General features: G+C 43.9%; 1 protein-coding gene and 1 non-coding gene across 4 annotated transcripts in view; one reads left to right on the top strand and one right to left on the bottom strand.

Moving 5' to 3' along the window:
- MTOR (mechanistic target of rapamycin kinase) overlaps nt 1-22,273 on the top strand; it is a 151,048-nt gene that overhangs the window by 17,054 nt on the left and 111,721 nt on the right. For all 3 annotated transcript variants that reach the window (XR_002726332.1, XM_023191944.1, XM_023191945.2), the window contains 11 exons: nt 744-930; nt 2,227-2,355; nt 3,351-3,595; nt 5,254-5,469; nt 5,823-6,028; nt 10,187-10,309; nt 10,969-11,058; nt 11,930-12,022; nt 13,030-13,164; nt 13,406-13,535; nt 15,525-15,775. Coding sequence is in view for 2 of the 3 variants with exons in the window: in XM_023191944.1 (XP_023047712.1) it covers nt 744-930; nt 2,227-2,355; nt 3,351-3,595; nt 5,254-5,469; nt 5,823-6,028; nt 10,187-10,309; nt 10,969-11,058; nt 11,930-12,022; nt 13,030-13,164; nt 13,406-13,535; nt 15,525-15,775 (1,805 nt within the window). In the remaining variant the exon portion in view is untranslated. The remainder of the gene's footprint in view (nt 1-743; nt 931-2,226; nt 2,356-3,350; nt 3,596-5,253; nt 5,470-5,822; nt 6,029-10,186; nt 10,310-10,968; nt 11,059-11,929; nt 12,023-13,029; nt 13,165-13,405; nt 13,536-15,524; nt 15,776-22,273) is intronic.
- Nucleotides 18,370-18,476, bottom strand: LOC111526351. The gene has a single exon (XR_002726347.1). It is a non-coding gene; the product is annotated as a U6 spliceosomal RNA (small nuclear RNA).

The raw sequence follows: 22,273 nt of genomic DNA on the forward strand, positions 1-22,273 counted from the left end.
TACAGGCATGAGCCACCAGCCTGGCCCTGAGACAGGGTCTTATTCTGTCGCCCAGGCTGGAGTGCATGGCTCTTGGCTCAGTGCAGCCTCAAACTCCTGGACTCAAGTGATCTTCCTCAGCCTCCCAAAGTACTGGGATTACATGCGTGAGACACTGCACCTGGGCCATGACCGTACTTCAAATTTCATTATAATGTAAAATTGTTTAGATCTTCTGTTTTTAAACAATGTTTGACATATATTTCTTAAGCAAGAGCATGTAATTCTTGTATCAAAATGTAACAGTAATAGAGACAATTACATGATACTGTTTTGGCAACCTGTTGTGTTTTTTGGATTTTTTTTTTTTTTTTTTCTGAGACAGGGTCTTGCTTTGTCACTCAGGCTTGAGTGCAGCACTGCACACGATCACACCCCTCTGCAGCCTCAACTATCTGGGCTCAAGCGATCCTCCTGCCTCAGCCTCCCGAGTAACTGGGATTACAGGCGTGCACCACCACACCTGGCTAATTTTTATTTTTTGTAGAGACAGGGTCTTGCTGTGTTGCCCAGGCTGTTTCGAACTCCTGGCCTCAAACAGTCCTCCCTCCTTGGCCTCCCAAAGTGTTGGGATTACAGGCATGAGCCACTGGCAACTTTCTTAATTTATTCTTAAACTGAATTGCTTTATAGCACCTTTTACTGTTGATGTATAGACCCTAACCCTGACCTGGAGCTATCTACTTTGTCTTTTCTGTACTCAGATACTCAGTACCTCCAAGATACTATGAACCATGTCCTAAGCTGTGTCAAGAAGGAGAAGGAACGTACAGCAGCCTTCCAAGCCCTGGGGCTACTTTCTGTGGCTGTGAGGTCTGAGTTTAAGGTCTATTTGCCTCGAGTGCTGGACATCATCCGAGCAGCCCTGCCCCCAAAGGACTTCGCCCATAAGTAAGCACCTCTGTTACGATTTCACCTTCCGCTTCATTTGGTTGGAGAGGAAGGACGCTCTATCCCAGATCCACAGAGCTTAAGCCATTTTTTGCATCATTAGACTCCAGGGTATAGCAAATCATATGAAGAATAGCCCTTCCTCAGTTGAATTCTAAGCTTTTCCAAATGAAATAACATATATGAACTATTTGGGGAGGTTGAATACTCTGAGAACACGTGAGATGTCAGTGCTATTTTCAGTGTTATTATTTACTGGAAATCTGCTAGTTTTGCTTTTTTCTCTGGCTTTTAGAAGTCTTATTTTGATATAAGACCTAAAGAGAGGAATCCTTGACTGGAACTGAAGGGACCTAAGGGTCATCTTTCCCTAACCTTAGGGACCTAAGGTTAAATACGTTATTCCACCTCTTTAAACCTTCTGGGGAATACAATATGAGAAACTCCCTCAGCATCCTGCCAGATGGAGAGGCCAGGGTGTCTTCGCTAAGGCGGGGGGTCAGTGTTCCTCACCCTTTGTCTCAGGGTTGTCTTTATACTTCCCTGTTTATTAGCGAAGATTGCTGTGGTGAAATAATATGCCCCACTCATTCTTCTCTTTTTTTTTTTTTTTGAGATAGAGTCTCACTTTGTTGCCCAGACCAGAGTACAGTGGCGCAATCTTGGCTCACTGCAACCTCCTCTTCTTGGGTTCAAGCAAATCTCCTGCCTCAGCCTCCCAAGTAGCTGGGATTACAGGCATGTGCCACCACACCCAGCTAATTATTGTATTTTTTTGTAGACACAGGGTTTCACCATGTTGGCCAGGCTGGTCTCGAACTCCTGGCCTCAAGTGATCCACCCACCTTAGCCTCCCAGAGTGCTGGGATTACAGGTGTGAGCTACTGCGCCTGGCTCCATTCTAAAGCCCCGCATTCTCATCATAGAAGAATTTCTTTAAATACGATGGCTGTGTACTGCCTTCTTGTCCCTGATGAACACATTTTTCAGCTCCCTTCCTACGTTAGTATCTTGGTGAGCACCACACTAATCCATATGGTACAGCTGTGTGAATTCGGAAAAAGGGCCCCTTCCTTAAGACACTTTACTGCCATCTGCTGGATTGTTGTAGAAACATACACATCTATAGTTACTGTGATGTGATGGGCCCCTTTGAACTGTGCTGTGGATGGCTTGCACACCCATCTGTGGTAGCCCTGCCTGAGTAACCTGTTCTCCTTGCCCCAAGGTGATTCTGAGGTGGGACATTAAAGAATGTCATGATGTCTCAACTAACCACTGTTGGTTTCTTTGCAGGAGGCAGAAGGCAATGCAGGTGGACGCCACAGTCTTCACTTGCATCAGCATGCTGGCTCGAGCAATGGGGCCAAGCATCCAGCAGGATATCAAGGAGCTGCTGGAGCCCATGCTGGCAGTAGGACTAAGGTGGGTGTCAGAAACCTGAGCTTGCCCTATATCAATGTGAGGCTTGGCCCCAAGTGTTGGGACTGTTAAAAGAGTGAGGCGTGGTTGTTTGCACTTTCAATTGGATGGACAGGATAGCTTAGACTAAACACATAGGCTAGTACTGAATCCTAGTTTCATCACTAGCGTGTTATGTGATCTTGACTAAGTTATTTAATTTCTCTGAGCCTCTTTTTTTTTTTTTTGAGGAGTCTCGCTCTGTCGCCCAGGCTGGAGTGCAGTGGCACGATCTCAGCTCACTGCGAGCTCCGCCTCCTGGGCTCACGCCATTCTCCTGCCTCAGTGTCCCAAGTAGCTGGGACTACAGGCACCTGCCACCACGCCTGGCTAATTCTTTGTATTTTTGGTAGAGATGGGGTTTCACCATGTTAGCCAGGATGGTCTCAATCTCCTGACCTTGTGATCCGCCCACCTCAGCCTCCCAAAGTGCTGGGATTACAGGTATGAGCCTCCGTGCCTGGCCTCATTTCTTTCTTTTAATCTGAAAAGTGGATACAATAGTAATTCCTATTGTCTAGGGTTGCTGTGGGTTCATGATATAGTCACTCTTAGCACCATGCTTGGCATATAGGAAGTACTCAATAAATATTTGCAAATACTGTGTATATTATCATTGAGCAAGTTGCTTAAGCTTCCTAAACTAATCTCTCCTCATCTGTAAAATAAGGACAGTGTTTTAAATCTGCTTCCCAGAGCGTTTGTTGAGACTTGGTCTTCTGTAGTGGCTGAATTATAGTGAGCAAGTCTTCTGTGACGAGAACCAGAAACTCACAGATTGTTTGGATATCTGAGACTAAGCCAAGAGAGTTTACACTTTTATTCTTATTTTATAATATCCTTTCTACTCTGAAGAACAGAGGCCTGATCCCCTTGCTGGGAGAGAAAGCTGTTTCTTCCCAAGAACAGACTGAGTGTCATGTGCCCAGCCCTTATGTGGCTTGTTTCCTTCCCCTCAGCCCTGCCCTCACTGCAGTGCTGTACGACCTGAGCCGTCAGATTCCACAGCTAAAGAAGGACATTCAAGATGGGCTACTGAAAATGCTGTCCCTGGTCCTTATGCACAAACCGCTCCGCCACCCAGGCATGCCCAAGGGCCTGGCCCATCAGCTGGCCTCTCCTGGCCTCACAACCCTCCCTGAGGCCAGCGATGTGGGCAGCATCACTCTTGCCCTCCGAACGCTTGGCAGCTTTGAATTTGAAGGTAAGAAACTATAATGTCTCTTGGCAAGGCAGTGAGAGCTGCCGGAAACTTTGGGAAAGGAATGGAAGTATCTAGACTTCCTGGATCTTGCTGTGATCCCAGAGACGGGATAGCTGATTCTATAGCAGCTCGTCCTTCCTAGACTCTTTCCATATGTTGGTAATTCCTATTTGTTTCTTTGTCCCATACTGAGTTTGGGGGCACATGATTTGAGGGAAAGTATACATTGATCCAAGGAAATAATGCTTCAGAGACAGATCCCCCTCATGTCCTCACTTTTTCACTTCCTTGTAGCTGAGATGATATGTAATGCTTTAAAATGTATAAGCAAGGGCTTTTGGGTGTTTCCATGTCTATGGTGGTATACTTTCTTTTTTCTTTTCTTTTTTTTTTTTTTTTGAGACAAAGTCTCTCTGTTGCCTAGGCTGGTGTGCAGTGGCACGATCTCAGCTCACTGCATCCTCCACCTCCTGGGTTCAAGCGATCCTCCTGAGTAGCTGGGACTGTAGGCGTGTGTCACCATACCCAGCTAATTTTTGTATTTTTGGTAGAGATGGAGTTTCACCATGTTGGCCAGGCTGTTCTGGAACTCCTGACCTCAAGCGATCTGCCTGCCTTGGCTTCCCAAAGTGCTAGGATTACAACCGTGAGCCACTGTGCCCGGCTGGCGGTATGATTTCTAAAAGTACTGTACTGTGTAGTTCTAAACTGCAAGTAAACCCACAATAATACCCCACAGAGATATACTTCAGGAGGAGAAGTTGCTTAAGATCATATAGGTAGTATTGGTCAAGACTGTAGGGAAACAAGCAAGTACAGAAAGCCTGAACATGCTGTCTGGAGACAGCCACCTGTGGTTTCTCTATTGCAGTTCCTCCACTTCACATTGATTCACACTGGTGATCATTTATTTCTAGTGAATAGAAAGTAGCTATGTTTAAACCCAGCCTACATAGACTCTTTGTCTGGTATTTAAATCTGGGAACTAAAACAGGCACGGTAAATTTGATCAAGAATTGTATTATCCTCTAAGAATGTAAGGGGTTGAGTTGGAATAAAACAAACTAATTTATTATTTGAAGGGAATATAAAAAGGCTAGGATTGGGGCATACCTTTGATCTGTTTCCCTGCTCCTTCACCACCCGCTTTTGCCTTTCTGCTGATGGAAAGCCCCCTTGTGACCCTTTAAGAGTTCTGGGTCAGGCCGGGTGCAGTGGCTCACGCCTGTAATCCCAGCACTTTGGGAGGCCAAGGCGGAAGGATCACAAGGTCAGGAGATCGAGATCATCCTGGCTAACACGGTGAAACCCTGTCTCTACTGAAAATACAAAAAGAAAAGAAAAAAAATTAGCCGGGCATGGTGGTGGGCGCCTGTAGTCCCAGCTATTCAGGAGGCTGAGGCAGGAGAATGGCATGAATCCGGGAGGCGGAGCTTGCAGTGAGCGGAGATCGTGCCACTGCACTCCAGCCTGGGCGACAGAGTGAGACTCTGTCTCAAAAAAAAAAAAAAAGAGTTCTGGGTCAGTATCTTATTGATCAATATCTGGTTGAAAGTAGAATTAGTAGCCTCAAAATGGAAAATTCAGCTAGCAAGCTGCAGACCTACCTGTCTGCAACAGCAGTGTTTATTCTGTTTTCTCTCTGCCTTTCTATCCAGGCCACTCTCTGACCCAATTTGTTCGCCACTGTGCGGATCATTTTCTAAACAGTGAGCACAAGGAGATCCGCATGGAGGCTGCCCGCACCTGCTCCCGCCTGCTCACGCCCTCCATCCACCTCATCAGTGGCCATGCTCATGTGGTTAGCCAGACTGCAGTGCAAGTGGTGGCAGATGTGCTTAGCAAACTACTCGTGGTTGGGATAACAGATCCTGGTAAGGCTTCCAAGACAGAAGCAATCTAGGGGAGTTAAGGAGCTTAGGGCAGTTGGGAGTAGCCAGTTTCATTACGTGGCCTTTCTAGAGATCTTCGGCCTCAACAAGCTGATATTCAGCTATTTCTCTGCCAAAGCGTGTTAGGCGTGGCTACTCTAGCCTGTTGGTGTAAGATAATCTGCCTTTAATTCTTTGTCTTCACTCCTATGAGTAGAGAAAAGAGTAACAGAGGTTAGATGAGAGAAAGCATCTGGAATCTTCCCACTACGTTGATGGGAGTGGAGATGGAAGCTGGGAAGGGCTGGAGTGATTGGGTCATGAAGAAATGTTCAAAGGCTCCATTGCTCTTGCAGACCCTGACATTCGCTATTGTGTCTTGGCATCCCTGGACGAGCGCTTTGATGCACACCTGGCCCAGGCGGAGAACTTGCAGGCCTTGTTTGTGGCTCTGAATGACCAGGTGTTTGAGATCCGGGAGCTGGCCATCTGCACTGTGGGCCGACTCAGTAGCATGAACCCTGCGTTTGTCATGCCTTTCCTGCGCAAGATGCTCATCCAGGTAACCAGGATGATGGCCAGACCCACAGGCAGGGAAGACAGGACTCTCACTGTGAGAGCTGCTTGAGGAAGCAGAGTTGAGGACGAGGATTGGGGAGAAAGATTGAGGTACCTGGTAAAAGCCACATGTGTCTGCAAGGGTCCACGTTTCCCTGGCTTTATAATGGCAGTTCCAGTGCTCATCACCTCATGAGCCCTTTGTCAATATGACTCCAAGGTGGTTCGGAGTCCTCTCATGCAGTTCTTTCTTTTTCCTGGCAAGTCTCCAGTGATCCCATTTCTTGGCCCTCTTTGCTTGCTGGATTGATCTGCTGCAGATGATGTCAGACTTCCCAGCGCCTCCCTATCCTTCCACTCTCCTGCTTTTCTTGCTGGTGGTGCCAGGTCAAGCATGGAGGCCATTGTTCTTCACAAAAATAACCAATGTGAGACCGTTTCCACCGTTTATTCTAATAGTCATTGCCCCAGTCTGTGATCCTGGCTTTTGTTCTTAAATAATATGAGAATGCCAAACTCAGTTGCTTGATCTGTAGCCCAAGGTAGAATTCCTCTTGAGACATGGCTCCTCAGTTTTTGTCTTCACCTACCTGAGTAAGTTCTGTGGCCTCCTGGTGAGCAATACATGGTCCAGTCCTGCCTGGCGAAGTTATTTCCACCTGCCTCTTCTGGGTCTCTATGTGGTTCACCCACTCATTTCCTGTCCCCATTGCTCGCTGTCTGCTTCCTGACCCTCCCTCATGCTTTGTTTTGAAGTAAACACTTTTTGTAATATATAAGGAACTTAAACATAGAAAATTAATATATGTAACTCACTCTAGAGAAATGTTGTTCACAATTTGTCGTAAAGTGGCTGTAAATTATATCATCAATCAACAAATTAGGAAGCTGTACTTATGTTGGCACTTCTGTTTTTAGCCTAATGATTTATTTAACTGCTGGCCTGCATTAGAAGTGCCTGTCATTTTTTTTTTTTTTTTTTTTTTTGAGGCGGAGTCTTGCTCTGTCGCCCAGGCTGGAGTGCAGTGGCCGGATCTCAGCTCACTGCAAGCTCCGCCTCCCAGGTTCACGCCATTCTCCTGCCTCAGCCTCCGGAGTAGCTGGGACTACAGGCGCCCGCCACCTCGCCCGGCTAGTTTTTTTTTTGTTTTTTTTTAGTAGAGACGGGGTTTCACCATGTTAGCCAGGATGGTCTTGATCTCCTGACCTCGTGATCCGCCCGTCTCGGCCTCCCAAAGTGCTGGGATTACAGGCTTGAGCCACCGCGCCCGGCCGCCTGTCATTTTAAGTCTTAAAAAAATTTCTGAGTTTTAGGAAGGAATAGAAATCATTGTTGAAGGCCGGGCATGGTGGCTCACACCTGTAATCCCAGCACTTTGGGAGGCCAAGGTGGCCAGATCACCTGGGGTCAGGAGTTCGAGACCAGCCTGGCCAACATGGTGAAACTCTGTCTCTACTAAAAGTAAAAAAAATGAGCCCAGTATGGTGGCAAGCGTCTGTAATACCAGCTACTCTGGAGGCCGGTGCAGGGAGAATTGCTTGAACCCAGGAGGCGGAGGTTGTAGTGAGCCAAGAGCATGCCACTGTACTCCAGCCTGGCAATGGAGCGAGACTCCCATCTCAAAAAAAAAAAAAAAAAGGCCTGGCGCAGTGGCTCAAGCCTGTAATCCCAGCACTTTGGGAGGCCGAGGCGGGTGGATCACGAGGTCCAGAGATGGAGATCATCCTGGTGAACACGGTGAAACCCCGTCTCTACTGAAAATACAAAAAAATTAGCTGGGCATGGTGGCGGGCGCCTGTAGTCCCAGCTTCTAGGGAGGCTGAGGCAGGAGAATGGTGTTAACCCAGGAGGTGGCAGAGCTTGCAGTGAGCGGAGATCGCGCCACTGCACTCCAGTCTGGGCGACAGAGTGAGACTCCGTCTCAAAAAAAAAAAAACGAAATCACTGTTGAGCCTGCTAGCTCAAATCATGCTGCATTAATTTGGCATAGAAATATCTCTTAAATGGCTGAGCACAGTGTCTTGTGTCTGTTATCCCAGCACATTGGGAGGCCAAGGCAGGTGGATCACATGAACCCAAGAGTTTGACGAGACCAGCCTGGGGAACGTGATGAACCACATCTCTACAAAACATACAAAAGTTAGCTGGACGTAATGATGCATACTGTAGTCCTAGCTACTCAGGAGGCTGAGGTGGGAGGATCACTTGAGCCTGGTAAGTTGTGGATGCAGTGAGCCGTGATCGTGCCACTGCACTCCAGCCTGGGTGACAGAGTGAGACCCTATCTCAAAAAAAAAAAGGAAAAAATAAATACCTCTTAATGAGAATAACAATATGTTCATTCTGTCAGCAGACTTTTTGACCACTATGTTCCAGGTACTGCTGGGCACTGGGAATACAGCAGTGAAGAAGCCGGGCGTGGCTCCAATCTTCATTCTTTTTTGTTTTGAGACAGTCTTGCTCTGTCTCCAGGCTGGAGTGCAGTAGTGCGATCTTGGCTCACTGCAACCTCTGCCTCCCAGGTTCAATCGAGTCTCCTGCCTCAGCCTGCTGTGTAGCTGGGACTACAGGCGCCTGCCACCATGCCCAGCTAATTTTTGTATTTTTAGTAGAGACAGAGTTTCTCCAAGTTGGCCAGACTGGTCTCGATCTCTTGACCTCGTGATCCACCCGCTTCGGTCTCCCAAGGTGCTGGGATTACAGGTGTGAGCCACCTCGCCCGGCCGACTCTAATCTTCTTGAAGCTGATAGTAAGCTATCAGGCCATCTCATTTTTTCAATACTGCAGAGTGTGAAGCTCCTTTGAATGAATTTATGTACTGAATTTAGCCCTTGAAACTTTAAAATTACTCTTTTTTGGTTTTAAACTTTGATATAGATTTTTCCAAATTGAGTTGTACATTTTCATGCCTTGGTAAAGGCTTTGGTGTTTTGTTTTATTTTGAGACAGAATCTCACTCTGTCACCAAGGTTGGAGTGCAATGGTGGGATCTCGTCTCACTGCAGCCTCTGCCTCTTGGGCTCAAGCAATCCGTCTGCCTCAGCCTCCCAAAGTGCTGGATTACAGGCATGAGCCACTGTGCCTGGCCGACTTTGGCCTTTCTTGCGGTCTTGGTCATCAGGGTGGACATTGGTTATTGTTATTAGGATGCAGTGAGGCTCTCGGGCTCTGAAAGTGAACTTGGAGTTCTTTGGATTGGCCCCGCACTGCTGCAGATAGTTGGGCTCTGCTCTGTGAGGCACATTTCCTCGCAGTCAGCCATGTCTTCCTGGTGCTGCAGGTCTATTCTCAGTATCCCCTTCATTTCTTTTCCCTGTGGTCTGCTATGACTGGGGAAAACAGGCTGCCAAGGGAATCCAGAAAATCAGGTTATGAAGTCAGTAACCTAAGACAAAATGTAATGTTAAATTGTAGACTCCTCTGGGTAGCTGAGTTAACCTGAGCTCTGTGACATCTGCTTTTCTTACTGCTCATTGATTTCCTTCTGGCAGCTTTATCCAGAAGTCTGTCTATATTATGCTGTCTATGTCACCATGAGCTTAATGTGCTGATTTGCTGGTGTCATAAGGATGTCAGTTAGAAACAACATGTTATCTCCAGTCAGTAAGGCTTTGGGGAATCCTGCCAATGTGATCCCCATCTATTGAGGTTTATCTAGATGTACCCCAAACAGCTACAGAGCATCAACACTTCTCTTGACATCATAGCTGTTCTAACTGTTCTTTGATTCCTTTGCCATTATATTTGTAGTCCTTAGTAATTTGCTGTCTGGACGAAGATTTTTCTCCCAAGGGCCCTACCTTTGTTCCTCATTTTTATAGAACTCTACTCTCAGCTCTCCCTGTTGGTTTTTCAGTCTTCTCTGGCTGTGCTGCATTGTTAAAAGCTCTGCTTTAGAGAGGACCATGGGACGTTGGAGTGCTGTGATAAAAGGAAAGGGAGTAGGTTTTCAAATAGGTTTTCTTCCTGGCGCACTTGTATCTAAGGCTGTTCTGTCACTTGCAGAGATGTCTGTTGCTTATTGAGTATCTAGCAGCTACTTCATCTGTCCTGAAAGTCTTGGTTTTTCCCCCAGTTCCCTGCCACTTTTTCTGTTTGACACAGTCTCTCTCTAGAATGTCTTCTGCCATAGAGAACATACGAGCCTTTCTTCCCTACAGATTTTGACAGAGCTGGAGCACAGTGGGATTGGAAGAATCAAAGAGCAGAGTGCCCGCATGCTGGGGCACCTGGTCTCCAATGCGCCCCGACTCATCCGTCCCTACATGGAGCCTATTCTGAAGGTAACACAAACCAAGAGGCCGGCACTTCCTCTCTGTGTTGTCATCAGCTCATATGGGGAGATGGGAGTGTTTCAGTGCTCACTAGTACACTGAACAAAGTAGATAATTTCCTTGCTCTCATGCTTGGAGACCAAAGGGCCATATCAAGCACTTTCAGTTAAAGAATACCAAGAATCTCATCAGTTGCAGGAAAGTGCTCTCCTTATAAGAGGTAAGACTTACGATAATGCTTCAGGCACATCATCACAGGTGTTTGGAAAGGAGAAGTAGGTGGATAGTAGCATAAAATAGCTCTCCCAAAATGAGGAAAAAATGAGCTTGAAAATCTGAAACAGCCTTCAAATCTGAACACATTAGAGTCATGTGAAGTATTTTACAATGTATGTGAATCTGGATGAACAATCACTGAGGTAGTTTAGAGGAGACATGAGAAGATACTTTCACATCATGGTGCTTCCCAGCTCTCTCACATGTCAGACTTATACTTCGTATGGAGAAAAGTTTGAGAATTTACATTCCAGAGAAGTCTTGGGTTCATAAAGCTTAGGAGGAATTTCTTTATGACTGAGATGGTGTCTTGGGTGAATTTTACTTATGTGAAAGAAAGGTTTCTAGTCGAGTCTAACCTGCATTCGTTTTCTCATAACTTCTTTCCCTAGGCATTAATTTTGAAACTGAAAGATCCAGACCCTGATCCAAACCCAGGTGTGATCAATAATGTCCTGGCAACAATAGGAGAATTGGCACAGGTAAAGGGGCAGCTACTTTTTCCATGGTGGAGATAGGGAGGAAAGGAAACTCACCTCTGAGGAAGTCCAAATACTTTTTTTTTTTTTAAATGAAAGGTCTCACATGTTTATTACGGAACCCAGCCAACCAAGGCATTCCTAACATATTCAGAGAGAAATAATACATTCTCAATAAAACACATCCGACTCTCCAGAGAGTGGTGACATTTTCAGCTTGATACGGTAACATCATTGTGACCTTCAGACAGCGTCAATATGTGTGCCATCTCGTGTGCAATTCCGCATAGATCCAGTTTGGTTCTTCTCCAACGTCTTTTTTTGGAGTTGTACCTGGTGTTATTACCAGTTTTCATCCAAATCCACTGGGGAATGGGGCGATTTTACTTTTGTTTTTTTGGCCAGGAATTGCTTAATTCTGAAAGTCTTGTGAGAAGACATGGCAAGAAGCAGAGTCAAGCACACACCACGATGGTGGAGAAAGGAAGAGAGGCCTTTTTTAAAAAAATTATTTTATTTTATTTACTTGTTTTTGAGATAGTTTCACTTTATCCAGGCTAGAATCCAGTGGCGTGATCTCAGCTCACTGCAACCTCTATCTCCTGGGTTCAAGTGATTCTCGTGCCTCAGCCTCCCAAGTAGCTGGAATTACAGATGTGTGCCACCACACCCAGCTAATTTTTGTATTTTTAGTAGAGATGGGGTTTCACCATGTTGGCCAGGCTAGTCTCGAGCTCCTGATGACAGGTGATCTGCCCTCCTCAGCCTCCCAAAGTGCTGGGATTAGAGGCGTGAGCCACTGTGCCCAGCCTCAAAATACTATTTAATGCCATAATTTCTAACCCTATCTACCATCCTCTTTTTCATTTTGCAGGTTAGTGGCCTGGAAATGAGGAAATGGGTTGATGAACTTTTTATTATCATTATGGACATGCTCCAGGATTCCTCTTTGTTGGCCAAAAGGCAGGTGAGTATTACTGCTTCCCGATTGAGCAAGACAGACCCCATGAGTCCGGGGACCTTGCTTCTCTTTATTCACCTTAGTGTCCTTACCCAGTGCCTAGAACAGAGTGTGATACATAGTAGGTGCTCAAAAATATTTGTTGAATGAGTGAAAATTAGATAGATTTGAAATCAGAATTACCTGTTGTCCTGACCCAGAGTCAGTTTCAGTAAGTATCAGGGCTGACTAGTGCCATTTTGTCTATACAAAAGAAAATGCAGGTCAATTATCAGAGCCCTAGCTCTCAGAGGGAAAAAGAAAGCCTTGGCCACTGCCTATGAGGGAACAGAGGTTTAGCTCATCCTTGCCCAGCCCTGGTTCTGCTTTCCGAATTTGAGGCTATTAGATGACTAGACTAAAATTAAGAACAGTCTTAATTTATTTCTGGGCATGGCAGCTCACACCTGTAATCCTAGCACTTTGGGAGGCTGAGGCAGGAAGATTGCTTGCTCTAGAATTGGAGAGCAGCCTGGGCATAATTAGAGTTTGTCTCTACTAAAAAAAAAAAGAAATAGCTGAGCATGGTGGCGTGTGCCTGTAGTCCCAGCTACTCAGGAGGCTAAGATGGGAAGATCACTTGAATCCAAGAGATTAAGACTGCAGTGAACTGTTATCACACCACTGCACTCCAGTCTCCAGTGAGACCCTGTCTCAACAACAACAAAAAATCTTAATTTCCTTTTGAATCTCCTGTTAATCATTTGGGATATGGAAGAATGATGTATTTCCTTTGAGAAAGGTGGGAATTTTCTTTGTCTCTTGATCCAGTGGTTGTTGCAGGTTTGTGTGCTTGATCAGCCTTGGTTTTATGCCCTCTTGGGATTTCTGCTCATGGTTAGTGTCTTTACTGGAAACCTCTTGTCTTCTTATAGCCTCTAACACTTCATTACAGTCATCATACAAAGAGTTCAACTATGCTTTCTTTTCTCTCATACTGGCTCAATGAACCATGTGATCTTGTGCCTATCTAGGTGGCTCTGTGGACCCTGGGACAGTTGGTGGCCAGCACTGGCTATGTAGTAGAGCCCTACAGGAAGTACCCTACTTTGCTTGAGGTGCTACTGAATTTTCTGAAGACTGAGCAGAACCAGGGTACACGCAGAGAGGTAGGAGACATGGCAAACTTGGTCTTTAAAGACTTTACTGGGAGGATGGTAAGAGAGAGAAGGTTGCAGCATTAACATGCTCTGACAGTATGAGTCAGACTTCCTGTCCGTCTCCATTTTGTTCATGTAGCTGGTCATTTGGGTATGAATTGGGGTTTAAACCTGAGAGGAGTATCTGTGATACTTGTTGTAATCATGTTGTGATGAATGTTTTCTTTTTTCCCTCCCCTTTCCCACCAAGGCCATCCGTGTGTTAGGGCTTTTAGGGGCTTTGGATCCCTACAAGCACAAAGTGAACATTGGCATGATAGACCAGTCCCGGGATGCCTCTGCTGTCAGCCTGTCAGAATCCAAGTCAAGTCAGGATTCCTGTAAGTTGGGGGTAGCCATGAAAGACTTGCGAAGTTCTCACTCACAGAGCCCTTGCTGATTGTGTTTAGAAAGTCTGGAGCTGGATTACTGAGAAATAGGATATTGGCTCATTGAGCAACTTTTGAATGAAAAGTCAGTAGTTTCTTCTTGAATCCCAGAAGGGATGCTGCTTTCCATTGTGGCCAGAGTCCTCATATCTGTCTAGATTCTTTGTCAAGAGTTGACATGCCAGGTCTGTCTGCTTTTTGGTGCCAATGCAAGAGATACACATTATAACCCCATTACCTCTCTCATTCTTTCTTAGTGCCTCTTTGATATTCTTATTCCCATAGTATCTACAGAAGAAGAGAGAATTGATTCTCCATTTTAATTGATAGGGAAATCAGAGGCGAGGCTCAGGGCCATAAGGAAAACTAGCAGCAATCAGAAATTTGGGGCTCTTTTTTCCATGAAATGGTCTGGCCCAAGAGCCACATTGCCTTGCCTTTTTTTTTTTTTTTTTTTTGAGGTGGAGAGTCTTACTCTGTTGCCCAGGCTGGAATACAGCATTGCAACAACTGCCTCCTGGGTTCAAGCAATTCTTCTGTCTCAGCCTCCCAAGTAACTGGGACTACAGGTGCACACCACCACACCTGGCTAATTTCTGCATTTTTAGTCGGAATGGGGTTTTGCCATGTTGGCCTGGCTGTTCTCAAACTCCTGACCTCAAGTGATCTGCCCGCCTCAGCTTCCCAAAGTGCTGGGATTACAGGCATGAGCCACTATGCCTGGACGCCTTTTTTTTTTTTTTTTTTTAAGTTTTGTTTTATTTTTAATTGACACAGGGAGGGGGAATAGGGAGAGGTTGGTCAATGAGTGCAAGGTTCCAGTTAGATAGGTGGAATAATTTCTGGTGGTCTTTTGCCCATTGTCTTTTATTGTTTTTATTTTATCTTAATTTTATATTTTTGGAGACAGGGTCTCACTTTGTCACCCAGGCTGAAGTACAGTGGCATGATGTAGCCTCGACCTCCTGGGCTCAAGTGATCCTCCTGCTTCAGCCCCTCAAGTAGCTGGGACTACAGGCGTGTGCCACCACACCTGGTTAATTTTTGTATAGCCCATTGCCTTTTGACAAGTAGCCTGAGTGAATGGGTGTAGGGTATGGGGTTGCAGGAGAGTTTTCTAGACTTAACCCATATTCCCTCAGGGCAGGCCTATTTCTGACATTGAAAGTTAACATTAGTTATCCCAACTATTGTAGGAAAATGTTGTTACCCCAAAATGAATTGTTTCTAAACTCACTAGATGGGATGGTATTGCTTCAGATTTCTTCCTCTTCTGGTATTAGGGAGGCATGCCTGTGATGTCATTATGTCAGCCCCATAGCTGTGGAGAGCAGGGCCCGAGCCATGTTACTCCTGGTGTTCTTCCTTATTCATGGCATCAGTCAGCCCAGCTCTTCATCTGTTTAGTTCTTACCCTCCTCACTGCACTCTTCATGTTACTATACCTCCCTCGCCGCTGCCCCCTCCGCCACCGTCAGAGTCCTTCAGGTCCTTATTGTTCAAGTCGGATAGGTAGTATTTGCCTACCAACTTGTCTGAGCTCCCTAGGGGAACCAAGCAGCTGCTGAACAGATGTTTGCTTAATTTAATTCCCTTTATTTTGGGGGAGTAATTATTTTTATTGATGGTTTCAGTTTTAAAGTTGTGAACGGTAAGAAGCTAAATTAAACAGAGCAATTTAGAGAAAACCAACCCATCATGTACTGTTTTAGGCTTTTGTGGTTTGAGTAATAGAAAAGCCAAAAACTGTTTACTTCTTGATGGTGAGAAGCTATTTGTTGGTTCCTAATAGACCTTGAATTCCCAATAGTGTTAGAACATACTAGGAAGAAAGATATGAATGCTAATGTCTGTTAGGAGGTTGTTTGTTATTAACTATGTTCTGCCTAAAGTCATGTCATGCCATGTGTAGCTCTAATGCTCTCTTTTGTTTTGTCCTAGCTGACTATAGCACTAGTGAAATGCTGGTTAACATGGGAAACTTGCCTCTGGATGAGTTCTACCCAGCTGTGTCCATGGTGGCCCTAATGCGGATCTTCCGAGACCAGTCACTCTCTCACCATCACACCATGGTTGTCCAGGCCATCACCTTCATCTTCAAGTCCCTGGGACTCAAGTGTGTGCAGTTTCTGCCCCAGGTCATGCCCACGTTCCTTAATGTCATTCGAGTCTGTGATGGGGCCATCCGGGAAGTAAGTACCTCAAACCCCAATCCTTCTCTTTCTCCTCTGCACCACATGCACAGATCCATCTGTGCTTCAGCTTCTCCTTTTTTTTTTTTTTTTTTTTTTGAGACGGAGTCTCGCTGTGTCGCCCGGGCTGGAGTGCAGTGGCCGGATCTCAGCTCACTGCAAGCTCCGCCTCCTGGGTTTACGCCATTCTCCTGCCTCAGCCTCCCGTAGCTGGGACTACAGGCGCCCGCCACCTCGCCCGGCTAGTTTTTTGTATTTTTTAGTAGAGACGGGGTTTCACAGTGTTAGCCAGGATGGTCTCGATCTCCTGACCTCGTGATCCGCCCGTCTCGGCCTCCCAAAGTGCTGGGATTACAGGCTTGAGCCACCGCGCCAGTGCATTCTGTGTGCCCTTGAGCCTAATGCCTTCCTCCCCCTTAACTCCCAACGTGTAAGTGTACGATCGGCTCACTCCAATGTCCTGGCTTGGATGGCTAAAAGGGCCAGGTTCAGTGGCTCACACCTGTAATTCCAGCACTTTGGGGGCCGAGATGGGCGGATCACCTGAGGTCACCACCGTGTAGCCTGGCCAACATGGTGAAACCCCATCTCTACTACAAATACAAAAACTACCCAATCGTGGTGGTGCACACCTATAATCCCAGCTACTCGGGAGGCTAAGGCAGGAGAATTGCTTGAACCTGTGAGATGGAGGTTGCAGTGAGCTGAGATCGTGCCACCACGCTCCAGCTTGGACAACAGAGTGAGACTCCATCTCGAGAAAAAGATGGCTAGAAGATGAATGGCCTGGGGGAGGAAAAACATTGTCATTCTCAGTAATCTAGAGTTCAGTCAAGTTGTAGATGCCCCACAAATACAAAATCAGTCTGGATTTCTGGTTGCTCCTTCATGACAAGATTTAAGGCATAACATTTTTAGTGAAAATACTACACGGGTGAACTTGCATGCTCTTACTGGATCTCATACTGCCACCAGTTGGTCCCGTTATTGTTGATCCTCAGTGCGAGCATGCAGCCAAGTGGGTGTTTATCCGATCTCTCCATTGTAAACTTACCTGTTTTCCTTTGCCATTAGTGAGTAATCTGTGGGGTGACACTTTGAGACTCCATGGCTCTCCTGTTCCTCAGCTACCTTCCATCCAGTAATTGTGGCATCCATTGATAATCCTCACTTGAATTGATTATCAGTCACACTGGTGGTTGCAAAGTGATGACTTTCTAATTTTGTCATTCCTTCTCCATTTTATTAGCCGACAGCATTTTTCTGTAAAGAGGAATTTTCCCCTCCCCCACGTCTCACTGTTGATGTTTCTTGTGTCTTTCTCTAAACCACAGAGTATGCAAAATGGTTCCAAGATTATATATCCACACTACTACCAACCACAGATCTAAGTAAAGTTCAGGGTAGCTTTGTAGTTCCTGTTATTCTTAGAATACACTCTACTAAGGGTGTACAGTCAGAGTACTATGTTTAAAAGGTATCTCAATTAATTACTTTTCCCTCTGATCATATTGTCCACATGATGTACATTTAGAGGAGATAGCATGTTTTTAGAAATTATGTTTCCTAACTTTGTGTCTGGAGTATAGACATACCGTTTATTTGTTTCTATTATATTTATAATTGTAGCTATCAACCTCATTGAATTTTTTTTTTTTTTTTTTTTTTTTTGAGAAAAAGTCTAACTTTGTTGCCCAGGGGGGAGTACAGTGGCACGATCTCAGCTTCCTGCAACCTCTGCCTCCCAGGTTCAAGCAATTCTCCTGCCTCAGCCTCTTGAGTAGCTGGGATTACAGGGGTGTACCACCATGCCCGGCTAATTTTTGTATTGTTAGTAGAGACAGGGTTTCACTATGTTTGCCAGGCTGGTCTTGAACTCCTAACCTCAAGTGATCCAACTGCCTCAGCCTCCCAAAGTGCTGGGATTATAGGCCTGAGCCACCACGCCCAGCCGGAATTCTTATTAACTCTAATAATTTACCTGTAAATTCTCTCAGGTTTTTACTCTAGACAGTTATATAGTCTGGTGCGGCAGGGAGGGAAAAAAAAACAAAAGGATGTTTTGTTTTTTAGTTTTAATCTCGTAAACCACTTAGTGACACAGTGAGGAAAAGTAATAAGTAATAAAAAAGTAATAACACCTCTACTACCATGTTTTTGGTTTTTGAGATAGGGTCTTGCTCTGTCGCCCAAGCTGGCGACACAGAGGTTGCAGTAGGTGATAAGGGCTCACTGCAACCTCTACCTCCCGGACTCAAGTGATCCTCCCACCTCAGCCACCCGAGTAGTTGGGACTACAGGCATGTACAACCACACCCAGCTGATTTTTTTTGGGTTTCGCCATGTTGCCTAGGCTGGTATCAAACTCCTGGACTCAAGCTATCTGCCCAACTTGGCCTCCCAAAGCACTGGAATTACAAGAGTGAGCCACTGCACCTGGCCTACTTCCATGTTGATTAGATGCAGTGGTAGTGGAAATCTGTAACCTTGCTCCTGATTTTAATGGACTGCTGTTAAGATTTCACTACTAAGTATAATGTTTGTTGTAGCTTTTTGGTAGATATATTTTTATTTTATTTTATTTTTATTTTTAAAAAAATACGGAATGCTTCACAAATCTGCCTGTTATCCTTGCATATGGGCCATGCTAATCTTCTCTAGATTGTTCCAGTGCTAGTATGTGTGCTGCCAAAATTAGCACTAGATAGCTTTATAAAGGTCAAATATTCTCATATAAAGAGATTGCTAAAGAGTTTTATTATGAATGGGTGTTGAAGTTTTTAGTGTGTAATAATCATATGATTTTTGTCTTTTAATGTGTTGAATATGTTGAATCACACTGATACATGTTCTAATGTAAGAATGCGGGCATTCTTGTATTAAAACCACCTTGGTTATAACGTATTTTTAAATTTCGATCTTATGTCAGTTCAACTTAGAGTTTTTGCTTCTGTGTTCTTGACTGAATTGGTCTATAATTTTCTCTTTTTTACCTATGGGCTCAAAGATATCTACTTGAAGCAGTTTTGGGTACTTTTTTTTTAGGAAGCTGTTCATTTTGTCTAAATGTTAAAACTTGTTGACGTGAAATTGTTCACACTGTTGTCTCACGTTTTAATTTTTTTAAGGTCTTTTTTTATGACCCAGAACTGAGTGGATTATGTTTTAATTTTCTAGTAGAGATTTGTTAAAGTATTTTTCAAAGAAACAACTATTGGCCAGGCGCAGTGGCTCACGCCTATAATCCCAGCACTTTGGGAGGCTGAGGTGGGTGGATCATCTGAGGTCCAGAGTTCAACTCTAGCCTGACTAACATGGTGAAACCCCATCTCTACTAAAAATATAAAAATTAGCCAGGCATGGTGGCGCATGCCTGTAATCCCAGCTACTCAAGAGGCTAAGGCGGGAGAATCGCTTGAACCCAGGAGGTGGAGGTTGCGGTGAGCTGAGATTGTGCCTTTGCACTCCAGCCTGGGTGACAGAGCTAGATTCCATCTCAAAAAAAAAAAAAGAACCAACTTTTGACTTGTTGATCTATTATTATTTTCCTTTTTCTGCTTTTTAAAAGAAATGTGTTAGAATATTAAGTCATTGTCAATCTTCTTTTCTAATGTAATCTCTTAAGGCTATGAATTTCACTCCAAGTATTATTTAACTGCTTTCCAAAATTTCTTAAAACTTTGAGATAAAATTTACATACCATAAAATTCATTGATTTTTAATATATTTACAGAGTTATGCAATTATCACTAATAATCTAATTTTAGAAAATTTAAATCACCCTAGCAAAAAACCTCCTGTCCATTTTCAGTCATTTTCTGTTTCTGCCTCATCCCTGGGCAGCTACTAATCTGCTATCTCTATAGATATACTTTTTCTGGACATTTCATATAATTGGTGTCATAGAATATGTGGTCTTTTGCATCTGGCTTCTTTCACTTAAAACTTTTGAGGTTCATCCATGTGTACCATGTATCAGTAATTCATTCTTCCTTTATTGCTCTGTAATTATGTAGTATTTTCATTATTGTTCAGAAATACTTTCCAGCGTTAGGATTTCTTCTTTTACCCTTCAGTTATTTAGAAGTGGGTATTTTATTTGTAAACTTACAGGGTTTTTAATTTCTCATTTTGGTACTGATTTCTAACTTAATTGCATTGTGTTTATGATTCTTTCGTGCTTGCTGGAACTGCTTTAATGGTCTAGTGGTTGATCGATTTTCATAAGTATTTCCTATATCCTTGGGAATACATGTGTATTTGCTAACGTTATGGACAGAGTGCTATATGAGTCATTAGATTGAACTTATTACTTATTGTGTTCAAATCTTTTGTGTCCTTGTTAATTTTTGTTTGGTTGATCTATCAATCCTGAGAGAAGTGAGACAAAAATCTCCCTTTACAATGGTAGGCTTGTTTCTGACAGTTTAGTCAATCTCGTTTTATATGTTTTTGAGATTATATTAGTAGATGCATGCAAATTTTAAATCCTGATACCTTCCTGGTAAGTTGACTGTTTTATCATTATGCTGTAATCCTTATCTTTAATAATACCTTAAAATTTATTTTGCCTAACATTAGTATATCCACACCAGCTTTTTTTTTTTGGAGGCGTATGTCTTTTCCAATTCTTTTACTTTTAACTGTCTCATGACTTATTGTTTTAGATGATCTCTTGTAAATAAACCTAGATTATCTTTTTAATCCAATTAAAAAATTTTTGTCTTTTAACCAGTGCATTTTAGGCCAATTGCATTTATTGTGATTGCTGATATATTTGGGTTATTTATTTTATTTTATTTTGGGATGGAGTATCGCTCTTGTTGCCAGGGTGGAGTGTGGTAGTGCAATCTCGGCTCACTGCAACCTCCGCTTCCTGCGTTCAAGTGATTGTCCTGCCTCAGCCTCACAGGCAGCTGGGATTACAAGTGTATACTACTATGCCCAGCGAATTTTGTATTTTTAGTAGAGACAGGATTTCACCATGTTCACCAGGCTGGTCTCAAACTCCTGACCACAAGTGATCCCCCATCTCGGCCTCCCAAAGTGCTGGGATTACAGGTGTGAGCCACCGCACCTGGCCATATTTGAGTTTATTTCCACCATCTTACTTAGTGCATTCTTTTTGTCCTGCTTGGTTTGTCTTTTTTGTTTGTTTGTTTTTGTGAGACTGAGGCTCCCTCTGTCGCCCAGGCTGGGGTGCAGTGGCCTAATCTCGGCTCACTGCAAGCTCCACCTCCCAGGTTCACGCCATGGGGCTCCTGCCTCAGCCTCCCAAGTAGCTGGGACTACAGGCACCCACCACAACGCTTGGCTAATTTTTGGTATTTTTTAGTGGAGACAGGGTTTCACCATGTTAACCAGGATGGTCTCGATCTCCTGACCTCATGATCCACCTGCCTCGGCCTCCAAAAGTGCTGGGATTACAGGCGTGAGCCACCGCGCCCAGCTGCTTTGTCTGTTTATCTTTCTTTTCTGTCTTTTTCTGGATTTGTTTGAGCCTTAATTTTTTATTTCATCTTTTGCCTTCACTCACTGGCCACCTTTAATTTTGTAAACATTTTCTAATAGACTATTTCAATCATGAATAAACTAGACAACCTATTATGTTAGATTCTCATATACCCATCAGTAATTACTAGCATTTTGTCAATTTAGTTTTATCCCTTACCTGCATCGCCTTTTCTCCCCACACACATACGTACATTTCTGCAGTATTTTAAAAGAAATTACAGGTATCATATTATTTCACCAATACATACTTTTTTCCATATAACCACAAGTATGACACCTACAAAGCTAACAGTCATTTCTTAGTATTATATAATACCAACCCTTCTTCAAGTGTCCCTAGTTGCCTTAAAAATTCATTGTAATTTGGTTTATTCAAATCAAAATCCAAATAAGGTCTACATCTGGCATTTGGTTGATATATATCATTCTTTCACCATTTATTTACCTTTTCCCTCTACTCCTATACTTCATAGATTACAGTACTGTATACTTCCTATTTCAACATTTAGTAAACACACACTGTCAAAATGACCCACTGCTAGTGATGCGAAAGCTAATCAGTGAGTTCGGATATTGTCATGTGATCCATTTGTTATAAAGTTCCCCATCAGCCTTTTTCCTAATCATTTTAGCATTCGTTGGTAGTTATTTCCTAGAGCTATTATTTGATCAGGGACTGCAAAATGGTGATTTTCTTATTTATATGTATTTTTTTTATTAAAAAATTTTTTTTCCCATGACACATCTCTCAGGAGATCCTGAGAACCTGTGCCCCAAAATGGGGATTTTCTAATTTGATTATTCCTTCTGTATTTATTAGCTAGAAAGTTCTTTAGAAATAAAGAACTTGGCTGGGCGTGGTGGCTCACAGCTGTAATATCAGCACTTTGGGAGGCTGTGATGAGAGGATTACTTGAGTCCAGGAGTGTGAGACCAACCTGGGCAACATAGCAAGACCCCATCTCATTTTATTTAAAATATTTT

This window comes from Piliocolobus tephrosceles, chromosome 1 (genome assembly GCF_002776525.5).
Source record: "Piliocolobus tephrosceles isolate RC106 chromosome 1, ASM277652v3, whole genome shotgun sequence".
NCBI classification, from domain to species: Eukaryota; Metazoa; Chordata; class Mammalia; order Primates; family Cercopithecidae; genus Piliocolobus; species Piliocolobus tephrosceles.